General features: G+C 43.0%; 1 protein-coding gene across 5 annotated transcripts in view; it reads left to right on the forward strand.

Annotated features, from left to right (window-relative positions):
• Positions 1–21,859, forward strand: part of SSH2 (slingshot protein phosphatase 2) — a 246,847-nt gene that overhangs the window by 216,666 nt on the left and 8,322 nt on the right. For all 5 annotated transcript variants that reach the window (XM_025280957.3, XM_025280956.3, XM_025280960.3 and 2 more), the window contains 4 exons: positions 3,460–3,506; positions 7,350–7,496; positions 11,132–11,332; positions 20,225–21,059. In XM_025280957.3, coding sequence (XP_025136742.3) covers positions 3,460–3,506; positions 7,350–7,496; positions 11,132–11,332; positions 20,225–21,059 — 1,230 coding nt within the window. The remainder of the gene's footprint in view (positions 1–3,459; positions 3,507–7,349; positions 7,497–11,131; positions 11,333–20,224; positions 21,060–21,859) is intronic.

Raw genomic sequence — 21,859 nt, forward strand, 5'->3', positions numbered from 1 at the left:
TTACAAATCTTTTAAAATAAGAGTTTCCATTTCAAAGAAGCATTAAGGTAAGTCTCTTGTTCAGGATTTTTGCCCCTCAACTGGAGATGTGTATCATCAACTTTTTAGAAGAAATTGTAGAGCTTGTACCACAGTAAAGTGACTCACAGCATTGATGCTGTAGCTATGGTGTGATAAAGATTTGGACAGGCATACCAGTCCTTAAAGATTCTGTGTTGAGCTGTATGGTCTTAGCAGAACCCCCAGTACAGTCCTCCTCCTTTGCCATAAATGTGCTGTCCCCTTATATTTTGCTTGGAACACTTGGTCCCCAACAAGGCTATTTCCTAAGGATAACATTTGAAAAAAAAAATCAGTCACTTCAGTCTTTGGGCCAGAGTATAATGTGGGTGAACCAAAGTGAAAGATGGAAGTGAACTTATTTTAAGATGTATTGCAGTTTTAAGATTTCATTTTATACTTCTGTACAATTAAAATATGCTTAGCATAATTACATAGAACTTAGTGAAAACCCCCATGGAAGTATGTAGTTGTAAGCCTGAGAAACATGGAGGAAAAAAAAAAGATTGAGTTTGTGGAGGACCCCAGGAGGCTAATATGCATGGCATTGGTATTAAGGACAGAAAAGTAATGATACCATGTTGATTCCAGTTCTTCCAAGCTGAAGCAGCCCTAAGCAGAGCCCAGGTCACTTGATGTGAGCCTCACTGAATCAGTAGCTGATGAATTTAATTTCTTTTGTTTCTGGGTATGTATCATTTCAGATTGTCAGATTGAAGTTTCTCTGGACTAGTAGATGTAAACCGTGGACTCTTCCCATCACGTCAGGGTTATTTCCATCTAGCTGGACAGAATTCTGTAGGGGATTTAGATTTCTAAATTAAGAAGTGAGGTGGTCACATTTCCCTGGCTCCAGTTTAGCCACTCAACCCTTATTGCTTGGCTTCTGTCTCCTTGAAAGCCCTGTTTTTATTCTTCTTGCCTGTTTCTTTGGTGTGGGAGTGTTTTTCAAGGTTGAGCACAGAGTCTTAAGAACCTCTTATACATGTTTATTTTAAAAGCAAATCAAGTGAGCCCTGGTCTCTAGAAGAGATCAGTTGTCCATCACTTACTGACCTTTTCCTACAGCATCCTTGAGGTCTCCTAGTTCAGTGGCCAGGTTACAGAGCACTTGTAATGTGAAGGTAGCGCTAGAGTGACACTTGACAGTTTTCAGAGTGCTTCATTTACTTATCTCATTTGACCATTTATTCAACAGGCATTTGATGATCCTCTTTATTGTGCTAGGCATGAAGCTAGGTGTTTGTGCAGTCTGATCTAAATAAGGAGGGAGTAATGACCATATCAAGAAAAATACTCATAGAAAGCCAGTGGAGTAAGATTACCAAAGTCACCTGGTTTAGAAAATAAGAAGAGATCATGAGCGACAGTGATGAGGGCAAGAAGCCATGGTGTTCTGGGTTGAAATACATGGGAAATGAGGAATTATAGAAAGTGAGCATTATATTTCTGGGGAATCTTGGCTATGAAGGGAAGAAGAGAAGGACAATGTCTAGAGGATCTAGGATGGGGAGAGGGTTTTCCATTTTCAAATGAGAGAAATGTGGTTGGGGAGAGCAAGGTGGGGGTGCTGGCATATATATACTGTGTGTTAGTCACTCAGTCGTGTCAGACTCTTTGAGACCCCACGGACTGTAGCCCACCAGGCTTCTATCTCCAGGCAAGAATACTAGAGTGGATTGCCTTTCCCTTCTCCAGGGGAACTTCCCGACCCAGCAATCGAACCCTGGTCTCCTGCAGCATAGGCAGATTCTTTACCATTTGAGCCACAGGGAAGTCTGTATAAAAGGTAGAAACATTACAATTCTGGAGGCTGTAGTCTGAGATCAGTGTAGCAGTGTAGTCAGGATTGCTGTTTGTGTTCTCACATGGAAAAAGCAATGGGAGAAACTTTGTAGTTTGAGGGGAAGGTATCCATCCATTAGATTCCTAGAGCCAGGGTGGGGGGAGTGTTTTATTTTACAGATAAGGAAAGTGAAGACAGGTTACGCAGTTTCCCCAAGGCCCCCCAGTCAGAGGGGGAGTCAGGACTTGAACTTGAGTCTTCTAATGCGAAATCCCACTTAATGCATTATTCTGAATATATAAATTCTTATTTTAAAAACTGCCTTTTCAGAAGACATGAACAGATAGCTCAAAGGTAGAAAATGGACCTAAAACATTGAATAGTTGCTCACTTTTACTCTTAAGAGAAATGCAAATGAAAATTACACTGAGATAACATTTCACACCTATCAGTTTGGAGAATATTCAAAAGCTTAACCGCACATTTTGTTGGCAAGGCTATGGGGAAAGTGGCACTGTGATGCAGAGTGGGTTTGAGGATACGTTGTACAGTGAAGAAAGCAAAGAACAGAAAAAGTAGATGTAGTACAGTACTTGTGTGTAAGTCAGAAGCAATAATATATATTTGCTTATATTTTTTCAAAATACAACATAGGTAGAATAAGCCACAAACTAATAAAAATGGTTTCCCATGGGGATTGAAGAGATAGGCGTGGGAGTGAGACTTCCAAGTTTACTTTTTAATAAACTTTTGACTCTCAACCTTTTAAAAGTCTTGTATATTCAAAAAAAAAATTGAAAACATGGAAGAAAAAACACACCCTAAAATTGAATATAAGCAGGAGCAAATTAACCCACATGTATATCAAACTGATAACCTCACAGAAAAAAAAATTAATCCAGATAACTTAAGCATAAAGCATAATACATACTCTGATTATACTCCTTGCTACTGCTGCTGAGTCACTTCAGTCGTGTCCGATCCTGTGCAACCCCATAGACGGCAGCCCACCAGGCTCCCCCGTCCCTGGGATTCTCCAGGCAAGAACACTGTAGCGGGTTGCCATTTCCTTCTCCAATGCATGAAAGTGAAAAGTGAAAGTGAAGTCGCTCAGTCGTGTCTGACTTTTAGCGACCCCTTGGACTGCAGCCTACCAGGCTCCTCCGTCCATAGGATTTTCCAGGCAAGAGTACTGGAGTGGGGTGCCATTACCTTCTCCGATTATACTCCTTAGTGTGATATAATAAGAAAAAAAATGCAAAGAAAATTTGAACTAAATATTTTCATTATTGGTTTTGGTATTGGTGTGACAATGTTAAAACTGCCTTGTAAGTAGAGCAAATGTGATCGTGAGCAGAAATTATTTGAATTCTATATGGGTTGGTTTTAGTACCTCTAAAAAATGAAGGTAACTTTCTTAATCTCATCATTTGTGAGAACTGAATATGATAGCATTTAAAATCCCTGGCACATAGAGAGGAGGAAATGTGGTAGCCATTATTGGCCTTCTTTTTAGAAACTGTGCTTCTCCCCTCATAGAACTCCTTTTCAAGTATTGTATTTGGTCCATTTGCTAATTCTCTCTCCCTAACCTTGTCTTTTTGGTTCTGCAGGGCTCGGAATGGAATGCCTCCAACTTAGAGGATTTACAGAACCGAGGGTAAGCACACAGAGCAATTGCTGACATCCCTGGGTGGCAAATATCACTGTTTTATCTTTGCAATTTCCGGACCAAGAGGTGTCAGTGAGGAAGTTTAAGCTTCAGAGTTGCTTCCAGTTGGTTCTTTACTGGGCGTAATCTAATAAAAATTAAAACAGCTATTCTCCCACTGTTTCATCCCCCTCCTCCCAAGAAAGAGCAACTGTTGCAGTGGAAGGTCCTTCAAAGACCAATGTGTAAGCCTTTCATGCTGTTTAAAAATCAAACCCAGTTATTGAGTTTTTTTATTCAGAGTAGTATAAGGTTTGCAGCAAAGTTGAGGGGAAGGTACAGAGATATCCCGAATATTCCTGCCCCCACACATGTGTAGCCTCCCCCCATTTTCAACATCCTCACCAGAGAGGTACATTTTTTACATCCCATGAACCTATGTTGACACCTCATAGTCATCTAAAGCCCATAGTTTATGGAAAAGTTCACTCTTAGTGTTGTATCTTCTGTGGCTTTGGACACATGTATAATGACCGTGTGTCCATCACGATGGCATCATACAGAGTGTCTTCACTGTGTGAAAAATCCTCTGTGCTCTGTCCATTTATTCCCCACTCCCACCCCAGGCAACCATTGATCTTTTTACTGTCTCTCTGAGTTGTAGTTCCTGTTTTTATGTAAGAGTACACAGAACCACGTGTGTTGGGTTTACAGCTCTCTAATCAACATTTATTGAGTAATTTATGTAGGCCAAGCACAGCTAGATGCTAGGAATCCAAAGAAAAATAAGTCTCAGTCCCTATCCTTTTATAGTAAGGTGCATGAAGACTAGGTAGGTTATAAATATAAAATGAACAATGTAAAATGGAACAAGAAGACTGACTTGTATTAAGAAATGTGTTCCTAAAAAAAAAAAAGAAATGTGTTCCTAAACAGTATGGTTATCTTTGATTATAGCAGCTGAGACCACAGTGAACCTTCATCAAGCAAAAAGCCACCATTCTTCCTTCTCACTTCTTAGCTAATGCCTAAATCTTCCATCAGACTCAGCTTTAGGTCAGATCATTACATTAAGAGAAGAGAAAATCATGTCTGGACATTGGCCATGCTAACTCGTCATTTGGACCGAGATAAGACCTACTGAAACTCAGAGATAGTGATGACTCCTTGGCTGATTGCTGGCTGCCTGTTTTCTCAGCTCCAAGTCAGCCTTCTGGCTATCTTGAATGTGATTAAATGCATACTTCTACTTCTCCCTCAGAAGGAAGAAAGACAAGTGATTATACAAAGAGTTTTGGGGGAGGGGGAATGGAAATCTGGTTACTTAATTTTAAGGTATGAAAATAAAGAGAACTTGGAAATTTTAAGTTGATGAGGATTGAATCAGTAGTTCTTGAAAGCAGAGACTATATCGTAGTTTTATGTGAAACATACCACACTTAGAGCTTTATACCAGAAGGGTGCCCAGTAAATGTGAAGGAATGATAGAAAAATTGACAGACTGTGATCTGCAGGAAACTAGCACCTGTAGAGTGTTCAGTAAGAAATCTGACTTGATAGAGCACTGCCTGCCAGATGCATTAGAAGCATTCATGTATGTATATACTTTGACTGATATCCCCAGCTAGAGATGAGACCTGTTTATCTCATTTACCACTTACGAGGATAAATTATAAAACACAGAAAACAGGCAAGTATGGTTAGATGCTCAGGCATCTGCTTAGATCTTGTTTCTTAAATTCATTGGTGCTTCATCTTAAATGGATGAAGAATTACAGTTCAGGGATCTGTATATAAAACATGTATATTGCCCCTGTGGATGATTTAAGGGATTTTCAAGTGTAATTTTGACAATAAGGCCATTTTCTCCCAATGCACTGACTTTAGAACTCCAGGTAAACTGCTGCTCCTTTACAGAAATGGCAAGTAGGATTCAAAGAGTGTCGTTTCCAATGGGTAGTGGCTGCCTAGATTTCCATAATGAAAAGATTGGGAAACCCTGTCCTGCTATAATCCCTTACTGAATTATGGGACTGGGGATGGGAGAGTTGTTCACTTTTATTTTAAATGAAATAAGAAGTGTGCTTGCCTTTTCTTCTGACAGTTTCGAGATATAATTCACATACTTTATAGTTCACCCTTTTAAAATGTGTGCTTCAGTGGGTTTTAGTATATTCACAGAGCTGTGTAACAATCCATTAAAAAATTTTTTTCCAACCTGAAGGGAAAGCCCCTTTAGCAGTTATCCGCATTTCCCGTCCTCCTCCCCAACTCCTAGAAACTACTAACCTACTTTCTATCACTAGAGATTGGCCTATTCTGGACATTTCATTTATATGAAATTATACAATATGTGGCCTTTTAAGAATGGTTTATTTCACTTAAGATTGTATTTTCAAGGTTTACAGTGTTATAGCATATATTACTGCTTTCTTCCTTTTTTATTCCATTGTATGGAGATACACACACATACCCCACATTTTATTTGTCCACTCATCGTTTGATGGACATTTGAGTTGTTCCCACTTTTTGGCCTTGGGTGGACATGTTTTCATTCCTCTTCAGTCTGTACCTAGGAGAGGAATTACTGGATCAGATGGTTACCTTTTGGAGAACTTCTAGAATGTGTTCCACAGGTGCATGTTGCTTGCCTTTTATTATTTTTTAATTAATTGGGGAGGGCGGGCTTCACCACGTGTCTTGCAGGATCTTAGTTTCCCCAGCAGGGAATAGAACCTGTGCCCTCTACAGTGGAAGTGTGGAGTCTTAACCACTGGACCACCAGGGAAGCCCAGCTTGCTTTTTAAATTAAAAAGGGGAAAAAAAAAAATCCTTTCTAGTGATGGACTTTGATGCTCAGTTGAAACAGATGGAAATCATGTCCCAGAAAAATTTTGGTTGCCTGACCTTCACCACGGGTTTGCTTCGCCATGGCTCTCCCTTTCTGTAGTCCTTCCTCTGACTTCAGAGACTGGGTTTCTAGAAGTCCATGTGTGGTTCTGAGAAGGAAATTGCTTCTACAGAGAGAAACGAGTGACTGTGTTGTACTGTTGAAGTAGGCAACAGTGATGTCTTAAGGCCACACAGCACTGCAAAAAGGTAATCCTTTGGCAAATTAAACCCAAGCATTTATTGAGATTGCACAGTGGGAGAGGCAGCAGAGGAAATTTTTGATACAGAAACCATTTTCTGCAAGCCTGGAAGAACTCTCAGACACATCTGCTGTCATAGCAGCCAGGAATGCAGCCTTGAAAGCTGAGAGAGTTTGAAGTCCAACTTTCCTCTGACCCTCCCAGCCCTGGCCTCATTTGCCTTTCATGTAGTTTAAAGGGAGTAATAGAGCAAAAAGCCGACAATCTGGCATTTAGAAAGATAGGAAATATTTCCTTCTATTTTTTTTCTTAAGATACATGTTAATAATCTGGTTTAATACACATGACTTCCACAGAATAAATTTTGTTGCGGGTATAATTTTTGTGACTGAAGAGAATTTGTCAGATGACCAGCTTCAAATTGATTCTTTGGAGTAAATTGCAAGGCATATTTTCAAAAGACTCTGAAAGATGAGATTGTATAACTACACACAAACTGAACTTAGTAGATGTTGAACTTGGTAGACAGCTTCTCTCTTAGTTACCCTGAGACCCAGCTATGCCCAGCCTGTTACAGATTCTGTATTAAGTGTAGCCTCTTAGGGTTGTTTTGTTTTGCTTTTGTTTTTTAGCTTTCTTCCGTAGTTTGGTACTTAATTTCAGCCTCAGGAGTAAACCAGTTTTAAATAAGAAAAAACATGCTGAGAATTGGATTTCGCCTGAGTAATAGAGCTCATATTCTCTCTTGGTTTCCTCACAGGGTTCGCTATATCTTGAATGTCACTCGAGAAATAGACAACTTCTTCCCGGGAGTCTTTGAGTATCACAACATTCGGGTGTATGATGAAGAGGCAACCGACCTCCTGGCTTACTGGAATGACACTTACAAGTTCATCTCTAAAGCAAAGTGAGTCACGGTCCCACGTGCACATTTGGACTCCTCTTCCTTTTGCACCACACATGGCTGGGGCCTGAAAGCTGTAGATAACTTACTGATGATACTCAGGGAAAGGAAGTAAAGAAAAAAAGGAGACTGGGATTTCTTAATCCTAGGAAAAAAGATGACTAGTGACTTAAAACTTTTGCTTTAAGTAGATGAAGCCCCTGGAAGATGATTTCATGTTGGCTATTTCCATTGAGCACAAAATGAGACAAAATAAACTCAAGCTGCAGCAAAAGAAATAGAAATGAGAGAAGGAAGAAATTCTGAAATTGCCAGTGAAGACATTTGAAAGTTATAGAATAGAAATTACTCCAGACAGATGGAACAGTAGATCCTCCTCTCTGAAATCAAGGGGAAAGACACAGCAAGCTTTCGAAATCTTTCCCCCTGCTTTTTACTTTTCTTGTTGTTCAGTTGCTAAGTTGTGTCCAACTCTTTGCAACCCCATGAACTTCAATACACCAGGTCCTCTGTCCTCTACTATCTCTCAGAGTTTACTCAAATTTATGTCCATGGAGTTGGTGATGCTCTCTAACCATCTCATCTTCTGCTGCCCCCTTTTCCTGCCTTCAGTCTTTTCCAGCATCAAGGCCTTTTCCAATGAGTATCAGGTCCTGTACATTTGCAGTACTCTAAATAGTGAAATTTTCCTCTGGCCCTTCTGTGGTTGTGTTCCTTTTACTGAAACGATTCCATAGTATTAATTTAGGGTTTAGTATTAATTAGTATTAATATGTCAACACTTTTTTTTAAGTCCCTGGGGATTTCCTTGCTAGTCCTCTATATTCCTTCAAAAGAAGAAACCTTCAGGGAACGTGTTGCCCATGCTCCCTCTGCAGGTGTGGCGACACTCAGATGCTCCCTGGCAGATGAGAAGCACTTCTGTTTTTAAAGTCCTCCTTCAGGAATGATACCACACCTCACTTAAGGACCTTCATGGTCAGAAAATGCTTCCTTATAGTTACCCTGAATTCCCATTCCCATACTCCAGCTTTGAGCCCATTCTCTCAGTCTCCTAGAGGTACCTGAAAAACTTTTGTACTGTTGATGCGTCTTACTAAATTATTAATGATAATACCACTCATAGCATGCTTCCTATGTCCCATGTACTTTACACATATTCTCTCCTCTGTTTGCCAGAACCCAGAGAGGTGTATACTGCCTTCCTTTTGTACAGAGGAGGACAGAATACAGAGATGAGGTTCAAAGAGAGATTAAGTAAAAACTGGTGGAGACAAGACTTGAACCTGAGATGGTGTCTCATTTCAGTCCATCAACTATAGGAGCAGTCTAGTTCCTTAAGGAAAGGGGACTGGAAAAGATGAGGCAATAGTCAGGGTTATAGCCAAAGAGGCTAGAGATCGAGGCGAGGCCCCAGTCCCAGTGAAGAGAAAGGCTGATTCCAGCAGGGCTGAGGTTGAAAGGAAATACATGAGGTGCCCATGTTACATTTACTGAGAGGCACGCACTCTCATGTCCTGTAAGTATAGGTCAGCATCTGAGAGTGAGCGCCTCCGTAAGTGGCACCCTGGACATCTCATTTGGACATCTCAACCCTAATCAGGGCCCTGAATTCCAGACTCTGCCTACACTTGGGTGAGTTTAGGAGTCCTAATGTGATGCCGGGCTTCATCTGGACAGTCTAGCACTTGAAGTAAGGGGGTGGGGTGAGCACTGAACCTGAAAGATGAAATTGGGGTAGGTGAGAACCAACTCCACATCCTTCATTACCTGAGTTAGAAGCCATTCACTGAAAAAGCCCAGCTCAAAATGTAGAAATGTTTTCATAGGAATGGATTTCATAATTGTATTTTTCTTAAGATTGGCCAAGTTTGAGTACCTTCCTTGCCTGCAGGCAAAGACCTGAAATTCAACGTATTAAAGTTGTCAGAGCTTGATGGGAAAATACAGAACACATGTCTGAACTTCCATCTGAGTCACTGTGACGTGGCTTCCCAACTGTAGTCTAAATGAAAGCTCTGTGGTGCCATAAGCAAAACAAATATTTCCTAGTCATTTGGGATCATCTGAGTACACAGAGACACACACTCGCACCAGCCGTTGGGACGCTAAAATTTTACCTTTGTTATGAGGCTGTTTAAATTATTCCAGACCACGCTCTGCATTCTCACAGCTTATCTGGCTGGCTCTCTCATCTTGGCACTTAACCTCATGCTTCCTTTCATTGGTGCTTAACTCTTTCATGTGTCTCTGTCTCTCCAGCAAAAGGATTATAAGCTTCTGGAAGGAAGCATGTCTACTGCAATACAGTGAGTGAGTGAGTGAGTGAATGAATAGATTTCCCCTGTTGGGCTGACATGTGCATTTTTAAATTTATTGGGATAACCCCTTGGGAAGGATCCCAGCCCATGTATACTAGGGATAAGAGTAACTGTCCTTTTTTGCAGATTTTAAATGTCGATCCTACTTACAGCTGACAGATAAAATCAGCAGATCCATAAGTTTGTTCATACATTTAGCAAACATTTGAAGGCTTACTCCAGGCCAGACACTGTGTTATTAGTAGAATTAGCATAACCAGGTAATGTTCAGATCCGAAGGAATTAGCTCTGGCATAAGACTGAGGAGTTTTGTTTGTTTCTGTCACTCTATGGGAACTTTGTTTTCTCTTCTACCCCATTAAAAAAGAAGAAACAAACAAACAGCTTGTTATTCATGCCACCCTTCTGGCTGAGAAAGCCATGTGGTGCGTCACATGGTCCTGTCCAGTTCCCCCGGGTTATATAGCCAGTCCCTAGATACCACAGGGGTGGTGGTGGTGTGCAAAGTAATATCCAGGGCTGCGTCTGAGTAAAGAGGAGAGTCAGTTTCATTTGGTCTGTGCTTTCCTCCTGGGACAGAACTCTTGCTGGAACTGGAAGCAACTCCAGCATTTGGATAAATTAGATGAATCACCACCACACCTGTAACTCAATAGCCTGCCAGCGGTGAAATGTGCCCTTGGGGCCGAGGGGACTGGCCTGCAGCCACACACAAAATGGGGTCCAGTCTCTAAACTGAAAATTCTCCTTCTGTGCTCTGTGACCAACTGTCATTGCAATTACCGTTCTGAATTTTAATTGTCCGCTTCTCCCAGTGAATCCTACCCTCCAGGGAAAACCTGTTACTTATTTCTGCATCACAGACTTTGCACAAGGTCTCACACATGGTAAATGCTCGGTAAATGTTTGCTGAACTAAACATTTGCTGAACTAAAGAGGCTTAATATTGACACTGAATATTGTTTGAATGCACCAGGATTGCCCCACACACGTGATTAGAGGTGCACACAAGTGCACTCAGGTGGGGTGAATTACATAGCAAGAAAGTGAAAGGGCCGAACAGGAAACACGGACACATTAAGAACCTAGCTTTTCAGGTGTACTCACTCTAAGGATTTTCCTGGTGGTCCAGCAGTTAAGACTTCACCTCTGAGCAGGCTGCCTCACAGCCAAAAAACCAAAACATAAAGCAGAAGCAATATTGTAACAAGTTCAGTGAAGACTTCAAAAAATGACCCACATTAAAAATCTCAAAAAAATAAAGATAAAATGTACTCACTATTGTGTTTTCCTCCTTACCTGAATCCCCCAAACAAGGAAACATGGATCTAAATGCCTCGTGCACTGCAAAATGGGGGTGAGTCGCTCGGCCTCCACTGTGATCGCCTATGCAATGAAGGAGTATGGCTGGAACTTGGACCGAGCCTATGACTATGTGAAGGAAAGACGGACAGTGACCAAGCCCAACCCCAGCTTCATGAGACAGCTGGAAGAGTACCAGGGGATCTTGCTGGCAAGGTGAGTTCCTTAATTGACTTGCTCAGAGTTTTCCCTCCTTTATGCTCCCCAGGCCACACTGAAATGTCCTTCTGTGCACCTAGTCCTCAGCCTAATTTAAGTGTGTGATACATTTTGAAAATTGAAATCTTCTATCCATCTAGTTTTTAAAAAATAAGTACCAGAACTTGATTGAGCTCAGCATGGAGGACTAGGCATTTCATCTAAAGACATTTAAAAGGTGGAAATAAGATCCCCTTATTTCAGTTCTCAAGTAGGTGCAGGTTTTCATAAATACTCCTCAACATCTTCCAAGGCCAGATACAGCTGCTGTATCAAAATGGATACTGATTGCTCCCAACATAAACTGGGATATAAGTAATCCATGTGAGGTATGAAGTTACTTCCCAGAAATAACTCTTGTTTTCTTTTTTACGATCTTTCAGTCCAATGTTATATATGTTTTGCAGAAATACATAAAAATACAAAGGGAGAAATCCTTTAGAAACTCCATGCCCACAGACAGCAGTTGACGTTATCTTATCTGTGTCTCTAGGTCTTTTACCACATATACTGATGGATATATTTTTCTTTTTTTCACAAAACCTGTTTTTCAGCCTTACCTCTTCACTCAGTATTGGGCCTTTTTTTTTTAAATCTGTAGCAGCATTTATGGAGCACTTACACTTCACTTAACTGTCACTGTTCCTCCCCTCCACAGCTTTATTAAGATGTCCATTGTATTGATTTCATAAATTTATATATTGCAAACCAATTCAACCATATTGTCAGCTAACACCTCCATCCCCTTACATAATCACCTTTTCTTTCTTGTGGTGGGACTATTTACGATCTCTGTTAGCAGCATTCTGTGTTGTTGTTGTTACTCAGTTGCCAAGTCGTGTCTGACTCATAGGGACGCCATGGACTGCAACACACCAGGCTCCTCTGTCTTCCACTGTCTCCCAGAATTTGCTCAAATTCATGTCCATTGAGTCGGTGATGCCATCCACCATCTCATCTTTTGCTGCCCTGTTCTCCTCTTGCCTTCAGTCTTTCCCAGCATCAGGGTCTTTTCCAATGAGTCTGCTGTTCGCATCAGGTGATCAAAGTATTGGAGCTTCAGCAACAGTCCTTTCAGTGAATATTCAGGGTTGATTTCCTTTAGGATTGTCTGGTTTAATCTCCTTGCATCCAAAGGACTCTCAAAGAGTCTTCTCCAGCACCACAAATAGAAAACATCAATTCAAGTATATAATACAGTATTATTAGCTATAATCACTATGCTGTACATTAGATCCTCAGAACTTGAGAATTTCACCACTGGAAATTTGTGTTCTTTGACCAACATCTCCCCATCACCCCCTAACCCCACTCATCCTCTGGTAACAACCACTCTACACCACTCTTTTTCTCCGAGTTTGACTTTTCTAGATTCCATGTGTAAGAGTACAGTATTTGTATTTCTCTGTCTACCCAGAACTAGGTCTTCAATATCTTCCTGTATCAATAAGAACTGGCTCTTTCCACAATAATTTGGTAATTGGTTGTAAGATGAGTTAATAATTTTACTACATTATTTATTACCCCTTTAGTGGGGGTGGTGAAAACCACCTTCAGCAGATTCCAGGAAAAGGATTGAGATAGTAAACTGAATTCAAGGGTCAGTTTCCTGAGATGCCACGTGCTGGAGTTCTGTGGAGTGCTGTATTTTGCTGTGTTTTCCCACATTGGCATGTTCTGAGTGGTTTGTTAAGGTGAAGGCACAGCTGCCTAGAAGCAGGCGGAGCTGATGCCAGAGTTCAACTCCAGTGAGTCTCATGACTTGGTCTTGACTCTTGAATCTGGGCTGTGTTTCCCCTGATGTTAAAATGTTAAATAGCCTTCCAACCTATCCCAGCCAAAGGACCACCCTCCCACCCCCGTGGTATTGTGAACATGTGGCCACAGCACTATGGTTTCCACTAAAAACCCCGCCCACTTACTCAGTTCTTGGCATGATTTCATCCAAGCCGTTCTCTTAGGAGGCTGGGAGGATACTGAAGTCCTCCACTTAAAAAGAATTTATAGGTCTTTGGGGCCAGATTTTGATGACATTTTTAGGTCAGATCAGAAGATAGGGCACAGAGCAGTTCTTTTTGGCACAAGAAAGAGGCATCTGAAGGTTGAATGACGCATAAATGTTGTATATTCCCAGACGCACACATGACAGATATTAGGCAGTGTCCTCACGTGACCCGTCGAGAGGAAGAACACTCTGTGTCCTGCCAATTTCAGTATTTATTCTGGAATCCCAAGCTACTGCAAGCTGTTGGATTGGGTTTTTCTAGCATATGTAGTTTTTCTTATATGTTAAAGGAATTGCAGAAAAATCTCGGATGAGGATAGGAAGGGTAGGATTAACCCACACATCCACCCTGCCTCTTCCCTTTCCCTCTTGGTTCCCTCCTGCCTTTCTGGTCTTGATTCACAGAGGGAAGGGAAAGCCCTGGGGAGTGAGGAAACCACAGAATTTTGAGTCAGTAGATCTGGTTTCCGTTCCTGGTTCACCCCCTTGTTGCAGCTTTGAGAATTCTCAGTTATCATCCTCACCTGATCCTGTCTATAAAATGAAAACCAAGAGCCCTAGCTCACAGCGTTATGGTAAATAAGAGTGTGTATAATGTATGATATGTACTGTTAAGGGTTGTTCAGATGTGATTCTCATCACATGCTTCCTGCAGGGCTACCCAGAAAACACATATGCATGTGCCATTTATTTCCTCCAACCACCGCCTCCCACCACCCACAGACACACTCACTCCCCTTGAAACTGGAATGGAAGTGTCCTGGAATTGTCTGTATTGTGATGTTTCCTGAATTTTAAAAACTGAAGTCCAGTGCTGGGGTGTCACTTAGGTGACTTTGAGCTGCAAGTAATAGACGGTCTCCATCAGTTGGGAGTCTCAACAAGAAGCCCATTACTCAGATTCGGATTCTATGAGGAAGACTTTTTAAAGGGACTGATTACAAAGGCCTTAAGACTGTAGTGGAATCAAGGAACTTGTATCAGCAGAGCTGTTTGGTAATAACTTCTGGGCCCAGAGTAGGGGAAGCAGTTACTAGAACCTGGAAGAAGACTCCTGGAGAAAAGACCCCTTCAGAGAGGCAGCAGCCTTCAGGCAGGGGCTCCAGCCAGCCAGCCAGAGTGGCCCTGCGGGTAAAAAGCTAGGAGAACAGTGGCCTACCTCCACTCACCTCCCTCCAGTCTTCTGCTGGGGCTCCCCATCAGCCCAACCCTGCGGAAGTCAGAAGACAAGGGGCCACTCGAGGTGAGCCATAGGTCAGTCTCCAGGGCAGAGAGTGGGCTGGGAAGTGGTTCAGCTGAAGAGTGGATCAGCAGGAGTACACACTGGACACCCTGCCCAACGCCCAGCTGTAGGTAGTTTAGAAAGATTTACCATCTCTTGTAGCAGGAAGCATCCAAGCAGACTGTATAATGGCTTGGGGTGGCATCAAGGACGTTGGTCGGTGCTGTCTTCCTGCTCTCCTTTCCCTGGCTAATGGCTTGGTCCTTGAATTTGCCTTATGACTCCAGACAGATGCCACATTTCTAGGCATCTCCATAGAAGTTCCACAGCATCTGGCTGAAAGAATGGGCATTTCAACCAGAGGAGAAGACCTTTTGCAGAAGCGCCCCAACAGTCTGCCACCCACTTCACCCCCACAGGACCATTGACCAGGACTGGGTCATACTCCTAAAACTAATTAATCACTGACTAGGAAGATAGAATTTCCTGGGCTGGTTAAAACAAACTCACGGGGAATTTCCTGGCAGTCCAGTGGTTACTACTCCCTCGCTCTCACTGCTGTGGCCCAGGTTCAATCCCTGGTCGGGGAACAAAGATCTCACAAGCCACATGGCCAAAAAGATAAAATAAATGCACGTTCACCCTCTAGTGTTAGGGAAGTACCACATTCACTGTGGGACTTGAACACTCAAACCAAATTGGGCCTCTGCCAGTAAGGAAGAAGAGTGGGAGTGCCTCCTGGGCATATAGCTGCTCGGGTCTGCAGGCTATGATGTATTGTCAGGAATACAGCACTTGTAAAGCTACCTGCCAAGCTGACTGCCGAGTGGGTTGGGCCTCAGAGAAGCTTGCTTACCCAGCCCTAGAGACCTGCTTCAGGGTCTGTATGCTTAGAAGAGCAAAGAAGGAGAAGCCCCAGAGGCCTGTGACTGTCTGAAGCTCTGCCAAGCCTTGTGGTTCGGTAACCAAGAGAGGAAAAGTCCTTGGGAAAATCCCGAGGACTCACTGTATTTGCAAAGAAATTCCATTTCCTGTCCAGGCACTCAGACATCTTGTATTTCACATCTTCTCCCAGGAAGCATGCCGTGATTTTCCCACAGAACTAGCAGCCTGATCCTGGCATTGTCAAGCCCCATTGGTTGTCTAGAGTGGCACAGGGTGCTTAACTTGAGAGAGCAACCCTCTGTTGGAGGGTATTAGCTTGGCACTTCAACCCCTTGGCTAGAAGAGAAGCTTAACAAAGTGACAGTAGGCCCCTGTAGTGATTTATGAGGTGGTTACAGTCTCTTAATCAGGATATGAGAATGTAGACCAAACAGTGAGAGTCCCTGTGAAATTCAAGGGACTTTTTACATCTTTCAGCCTGTCTTTAAGCCTGAAGAAGGCTAATATTTCATATTCTCCTTTAGATCTGAAAGTGAGGATATTTATCACAAAGGTACTGACTGTTCATATCTAATTTTATGTTTTCTGTTATAGCTGGGGATAGGAGTGATGCAGGAGGAGGGGTGTGTGTGTGTGTTGAAACCCTCCATTAAGCTACCAGCAACCCTGTTTGTTATCCTGGACTCTGATCATTGAGGTATCTGGCAGATTTATATTCCATTCGACAGGCTCAGTTTTCATGTATCTGCAAGCTGGACCATGTGTCTGAGATATCAGGTTCCAGCATATAAGGCGCGAGGAAGAAAAACTGGATGGTGGCCAGGGGGAGTCTGTGACATGGCCTCATAGGTGTTTTGACTCTTTGAATGTCCCTGTCACCAGGGCCAGAGAAGATAGAGCTGTCTTTGCTGGTGGAGACATTAGTCTAGTTAGCTGGCACACAGTGGTCAGCCAGCAGGAGGGAACCTGAGAATGAGAGGACATGGATTCCTGGTCAGGTGACAGCCAATCACAGGTAGAGTTTAAAGGATTTTCTTAATAGCGTTTCAGTGAAATAATCTTGGAGCATTTAGGACCGTGCACAGCTCAGAAGATGCTCAGCTGATGGTTTCTTTCCCTCTTCCTTCTCCTCTTCTCTGCAGACTGCCTAATGCCCTGAGAAGTGACCATAAACACTTTGATTTTACTACAACTGATACTCCTTTTTTAGCAGTATTTTCCTCTACATAATTTTCTCAAGAGTTGGTACTTCACCAAACATGTAACAATAAGAGGCTTCCCAGGTGGCACAGTGGTGAAGAATCTGCCTGCCAGTGCAGGAGACAGAAGAGACACGGATTCGATCCCTGGGTCGGGAAGAAATAATTCCCTGGAGTAGGAAATGGCAGTCCACTCCGGTATTCTTACCTGGAGAATCCCATGGACAGGGGAGCCTGGTGGGCTACAGTCCATGGGGTCACTAAAGAGTCGGACACGACTGAGCAACTAACAGTAAGAAAAAGTGGAGGCAAGAGAATGGGATCTCATATGCATCCTGTCGTTTAGATTTCCTTCTTGCTCACTTACTAAGTAAAAGGCCAAATTCCTACCCAGAATGACCCAGTCATTTCACATGTGTCAGTGTGTTTATATGAATCCAAATTCAAGTCAGAGGCCACTCAGGGAGGAAAAGAACCTGAGACTTGGTTGCATCATCCAGGCCACAAACCAGCTCTGAAGTTCTTTTTGACCTTGTTTACTTGTTGTCTGGGGCTTCCCTGGTGGCTCAGATGGTAAGGAATCAGCCTGCAATGTGGGAGACCTGGATTCGATCCCTCGGTCAGGAAGATCCCCTGGAGAAGGGACTGGCTACCCACTCTAGTATTCTTGCCTAGAGAATTCCATGGACAGAGGAGCCTGGCGGGCTACAGTCCATGGGGTCACAAAGAGTCGGACACAACTGAGCAACCACCACTTATTCACTTTTTACTTGCTGCCTACCTGGAGCATCAGCTGAGTATAAATGTTAACAGTTTAAAGTAACAAATATGATCTAATGTCTTATATCTTTCCCTACTGATGGAGTATTAGAATAAACTGGCTTAGGAAGAGGCTTCACTGGGAGGCCGTGTAGTGTTACTGAGTAAAATTAACAATGCACACAGGCCCTGTGACCCACCTTTTCCCCTCCTGTATGTAAACACCTTTGAGAAACCAAACAGCACCAGGCACAAGAATATCCACAGCAGTGTTGTCTGTAATCATTCGTAGCCCAAAACTGCTGCTCAGCGGGGCAGATAAATAAATTGTGGCTTACTGTCTACACTATAAAATTACAGCTACATTGATGAATCTTAAAAACATGTTAGGCCCCCCAAAAAAAAAAAATTTGTAGAAGAATACACAGTATGATTTCATTTATGTAAAATTCAAAACGTGCAAACCAAGCTATGTATTATCAGAACAAAACGTGATGACACAATAAGGAAAAAGGAGGGTGTGATCAGCACAAAACTCAGGTCACTGGTTACTGACCTCTGCACTGGGAGGAGAAGGATGAGAAGGGGCCACACGGAACAAAGGCCGTGTCTTGACTGTCAGAGACCTGCCTGCCACTCTCCCTGCAGGTCCTACTGCAAAAATGAAAAAGGCGACAGAATCAGACTTATTTTTGGATCAGGATTTTTCTCTCTCCTTTACAGGAGGTGTCAGTATAATTCCAGAGCTCTGACCCAGTATTTTCTGATGATTATCTTCTGCAGGAAGGGAAGGAAATCCCTGCTGGGTAAAGCAGCTATGATGTCAGCCACTTCCTCTGAGACTGGCCCTGTTTGTGCCTATTAGCATAACATCCGTCTCTCATTGGTAGTGACTTACAGGCAGTTCTTTAGAAACATACTTTGGAGGGTTCTCAGGACCAGGAAGATAACAGTTGCCTGGTGACTTAAGCTGTTGTTTATTATCAGGGTGAGAACAGCTCCTCCCAGAGATAGCCTTCCCAGTGATCTGTCTGCATCACAGGAGTCACCCCACCATGGTGGCTGAGAGGACTTGGTGCCAGTTTGAAAATCCTCACGATAGGCGAAGAGCATAAACTGGAGAACACAGTCATTATTTAGGTCAGGAAACAGAGTGTCTCAATTGAAAAGAAGGAACTTTAAAGCACAGGGGCATCTGTTGGTCGCGAAGGCCCCACCTATCCAACCAGTTCGCTGGCCCCCGCCCACCACCCCTCACGCATTTGGGATGTGTGACATGTTGTCTCCTCCTAGGGGTGGCTGGAGTTCGTGCAGCTTGGGAAAGGTGAAAAGCCTACCTCACAGCCAGCTAATTGATTATAGCTGTCTTCATAAACAAATTGACCTGCTCCCTACCCGGAAAAGCACCCTTCTGCTGGGCAGGCCTGAGTCAGAGCCCCACCCAAGCAGCCAACAGGCGGGGGAGCTGAGAGCAGGTGCAGAGCTGAGAACAAACAGGGGTTCACATTAGTGCAGGCGCATGACTCGGCAGAGATTCATGGGCAGCCGAGGCAGGTATGGCCCTGTGCCCTGAGTAAGCTGTCCTGGGCTGTTTCCCATTCCACCCTGAGGTGAAGTAACTCTTCATCCGCCTGTGAGTCGTGAAAACCGCACCCCCAAATGCCACATTTGGCGACCTGTTCCCTGGGCCAGCCACAGGGCCACCTTCCTCTTTTTGACTGGAGCCTTGGGAACTGTGCTTCCCTGTTAGAGCAGGCTTTGAAATGAGATCTCATCAGACCTCCTCTCCACAAAATCAACCACAGGATGGACATGTGTGTAGTCTTTTTGGCTTACCTCCTTTTCCAGGGTCACTTTAGCTTGGTGATTTTTATCCAGATATCTTTATGAAAGGGGCCTTTATCTCAATTATGAGGACTTATGCTGGGCTCCATTGAAGTGTTTCTCTGTATTATTTGCTGTTTGTTTTAGTTTTTCCCCCCAGTTATTAATACTAAACATGCTCATTTTAAATTCACAAATTACAGACATACTACAGAGTGTAGAATGTAAAGCCCTCCCCCAAAGTGAAAGCCCCACCTTCCTCAAAATAAACCCTGTTACCAGTTTAATGGTGCTCCTGCAGATGTTTTCCTACATTTATTCTGACATGGGAACTAAATGTTCCAAGTGTGTTCAACATGCTTTTCACTTAATAATACACCCTGGACATCGTTCCATTGAAATACTGACTCTTTCTAATAGCCTCATAGCATGTAAGTGTATGGACTGTAATTTAAATAAATTTTTTTGGTGCCATAGTGTTAGAGTAAACATCCTTTTATATATATAGCTTTGTGCACTTACGTAGTAGTATTTCTCAAAGTAAAAATTTTAAAGGGAGAGTTGCTGGTGAAAGGGTTAAATTTTGAGAGCTCTTGCCAGATTTCATCCTTTGAAATTCTACAGTTCACACCCCTACCCACCATGTATCATGAGAGTGCTAGTTTGGCCAAACCATCATCCACACTAACTGTTAACAACCATCTTGGCTCTTGTAAGTCCGATGTAAAAAGTCAGATCTCATATTCATTTGTCTTTGTTGTTGCTTTGCTTTGTTTTTGTTGTTTGCTATTAGTAACATTGAACCTCTTTTCAACTGTTGATTGCCTACTCCCACTGGGCGTTAACAGAGCATCTTGCAAGATAAGATTTACGTTGCTCTGGGAGCGGTTTCCTGGGAGGGTATTGATTGTTTTCACAAATCAGAGTAAGGCATTTCCTATGTGTGTCCTCCACAGCAAACAGCGGCACAACAAACTCTGGAGATCGCATTCAGATAGCGACCTCTCGGACCACCACGAACCCATCTGCAAACCAGGACTGGAACTCAACAAAAAGGAGATTACCACCTCAGCAGATCAGATTGCCGAGGTGAAGACCATGGAGAGCCACCCAACCATCCCTCCCGTCTTTGTGGAACACGTGGTCCCGCAGGATGAGAATCAGAAAGCCCTGTGCACCAAAGAAAGAATGATCTGCTTGGAGTTTACGTCTCGGGAATTTCACGCCGGACAGATTGAAGATGAATTAAACCTAAATGACATCAATGGATGCTCATCAGGGTGTTGTCTCAATGAACCGAAATTCCCTCTTGACAACTGCCATGCATCCAAAGCCTTAATCCAACCTGGAAATGACCCAGAAATGGCCCACAAGTTCCCAGACTTAACTGTGGAAGATCTGGAGACGGACGCGCTGAAAGCAGACATGAATGTCCACCTGCTGCCCATGGAAGAGCTGACATCCCGCCTGAAAGATCTCCCCATGTCCCCAGATCCCGAGTCACCAAGCCCCCAACCCAGCTGCCAGGCCACAGTCTCAGATTTCAGTGGAGATCGCATTGACTTTTTCAGCGCTCTAGAGAAGTTTGTAGAGCTTTCCCAAGAAACCCGGTCCCGATCTTTTTCTCATTCAAGGATGGAGGAAGTGGGTGGAGGAAGGAATGAGAGCTGTCGACTGTCAGTGGTGGAAGCAGCCCCTTCTGAAGCGACCACTGATGACCAGAGAAGCAGCTCTTTGAGTAATACTCCCCACGCATCTGAGGAGTCTTCAGTAGATGAGGAGCAGTCAAAGGTAAAGACTCTCTTTATGGTTCTGTCCCTACTTTTGTTCTCTGTGAAGACAGAATATTTGGGATTCTTCACTCTATTTTTGATATTGATAAAGACTGAAGAAGGCGATATAGGAGAGACAGTCTGGCTGTGACTTTCTGGGGAAACTTAGGGTTTAAATATAGTTATATTTTTTAAATCAGTGGCATTTCAAGGAATTTATCTTTCCAGGCTTTTGGTGTCATTAGAAGTATTTCTGAAAGGGGATGAGGGAAGAAGGGACTAGCCAAAATGTATGTCCTCCCAGAACAAGGAGAGGTCCCCCCTGGACCTCTGCAGTTCAGATCATATCTCCCTCTCTCAGCAGGGAGGTGCCAGGGACTCACCTGCTGCCTGAGTGAGACCCGGCTCTCTGAGAGGATGGATTTGTTTGGGGAAGTTCTTTCTGCTTCAGAAAATTCAAAGACTGGACATGTATTAATAGTTGTTGGTGTAGCAGCTAATTCCCATGCTGAGTTCTTGCTCTTGATAATGCGTCTGAATTGTTCCTCATCTTGCCACCCTCTGGTATTTGAGAATTGAGAGATGGTTTGAGGAAATAATTTAAGAGCAGACAGAATCCCAAGATTCCTCTCAGTGGCTGATGAGTTCCTTTGAGCCATCTCAGACCAGGGAGGGGAACAGTTATTATGTGTCAACAGTTCTAAGACTCAAATTAATTATTATTCTCATTTTGACTTGGAAATTGGGTGGTATCTTAAAAACAATGGTATCTTAGATTGATAATGGGAAGTAAATGGTGATCAATTTGGTTTAACATAA

Source organism: Bubalus bubalis, chromosome 3 (assembly GCF_019923935.1).
Source record: "Bubalus bubalis isolate 160015118507 breed Murrah chromosome 3, NDDB_SH_1, whole genome shotgun sequence".
NCBI classification, from domain to species: Eukaryota; Metazoa; Chordata; class Mammalia; order Artiodactyla; family Bovidae; genus Bubalus; species Bubalus bubalis.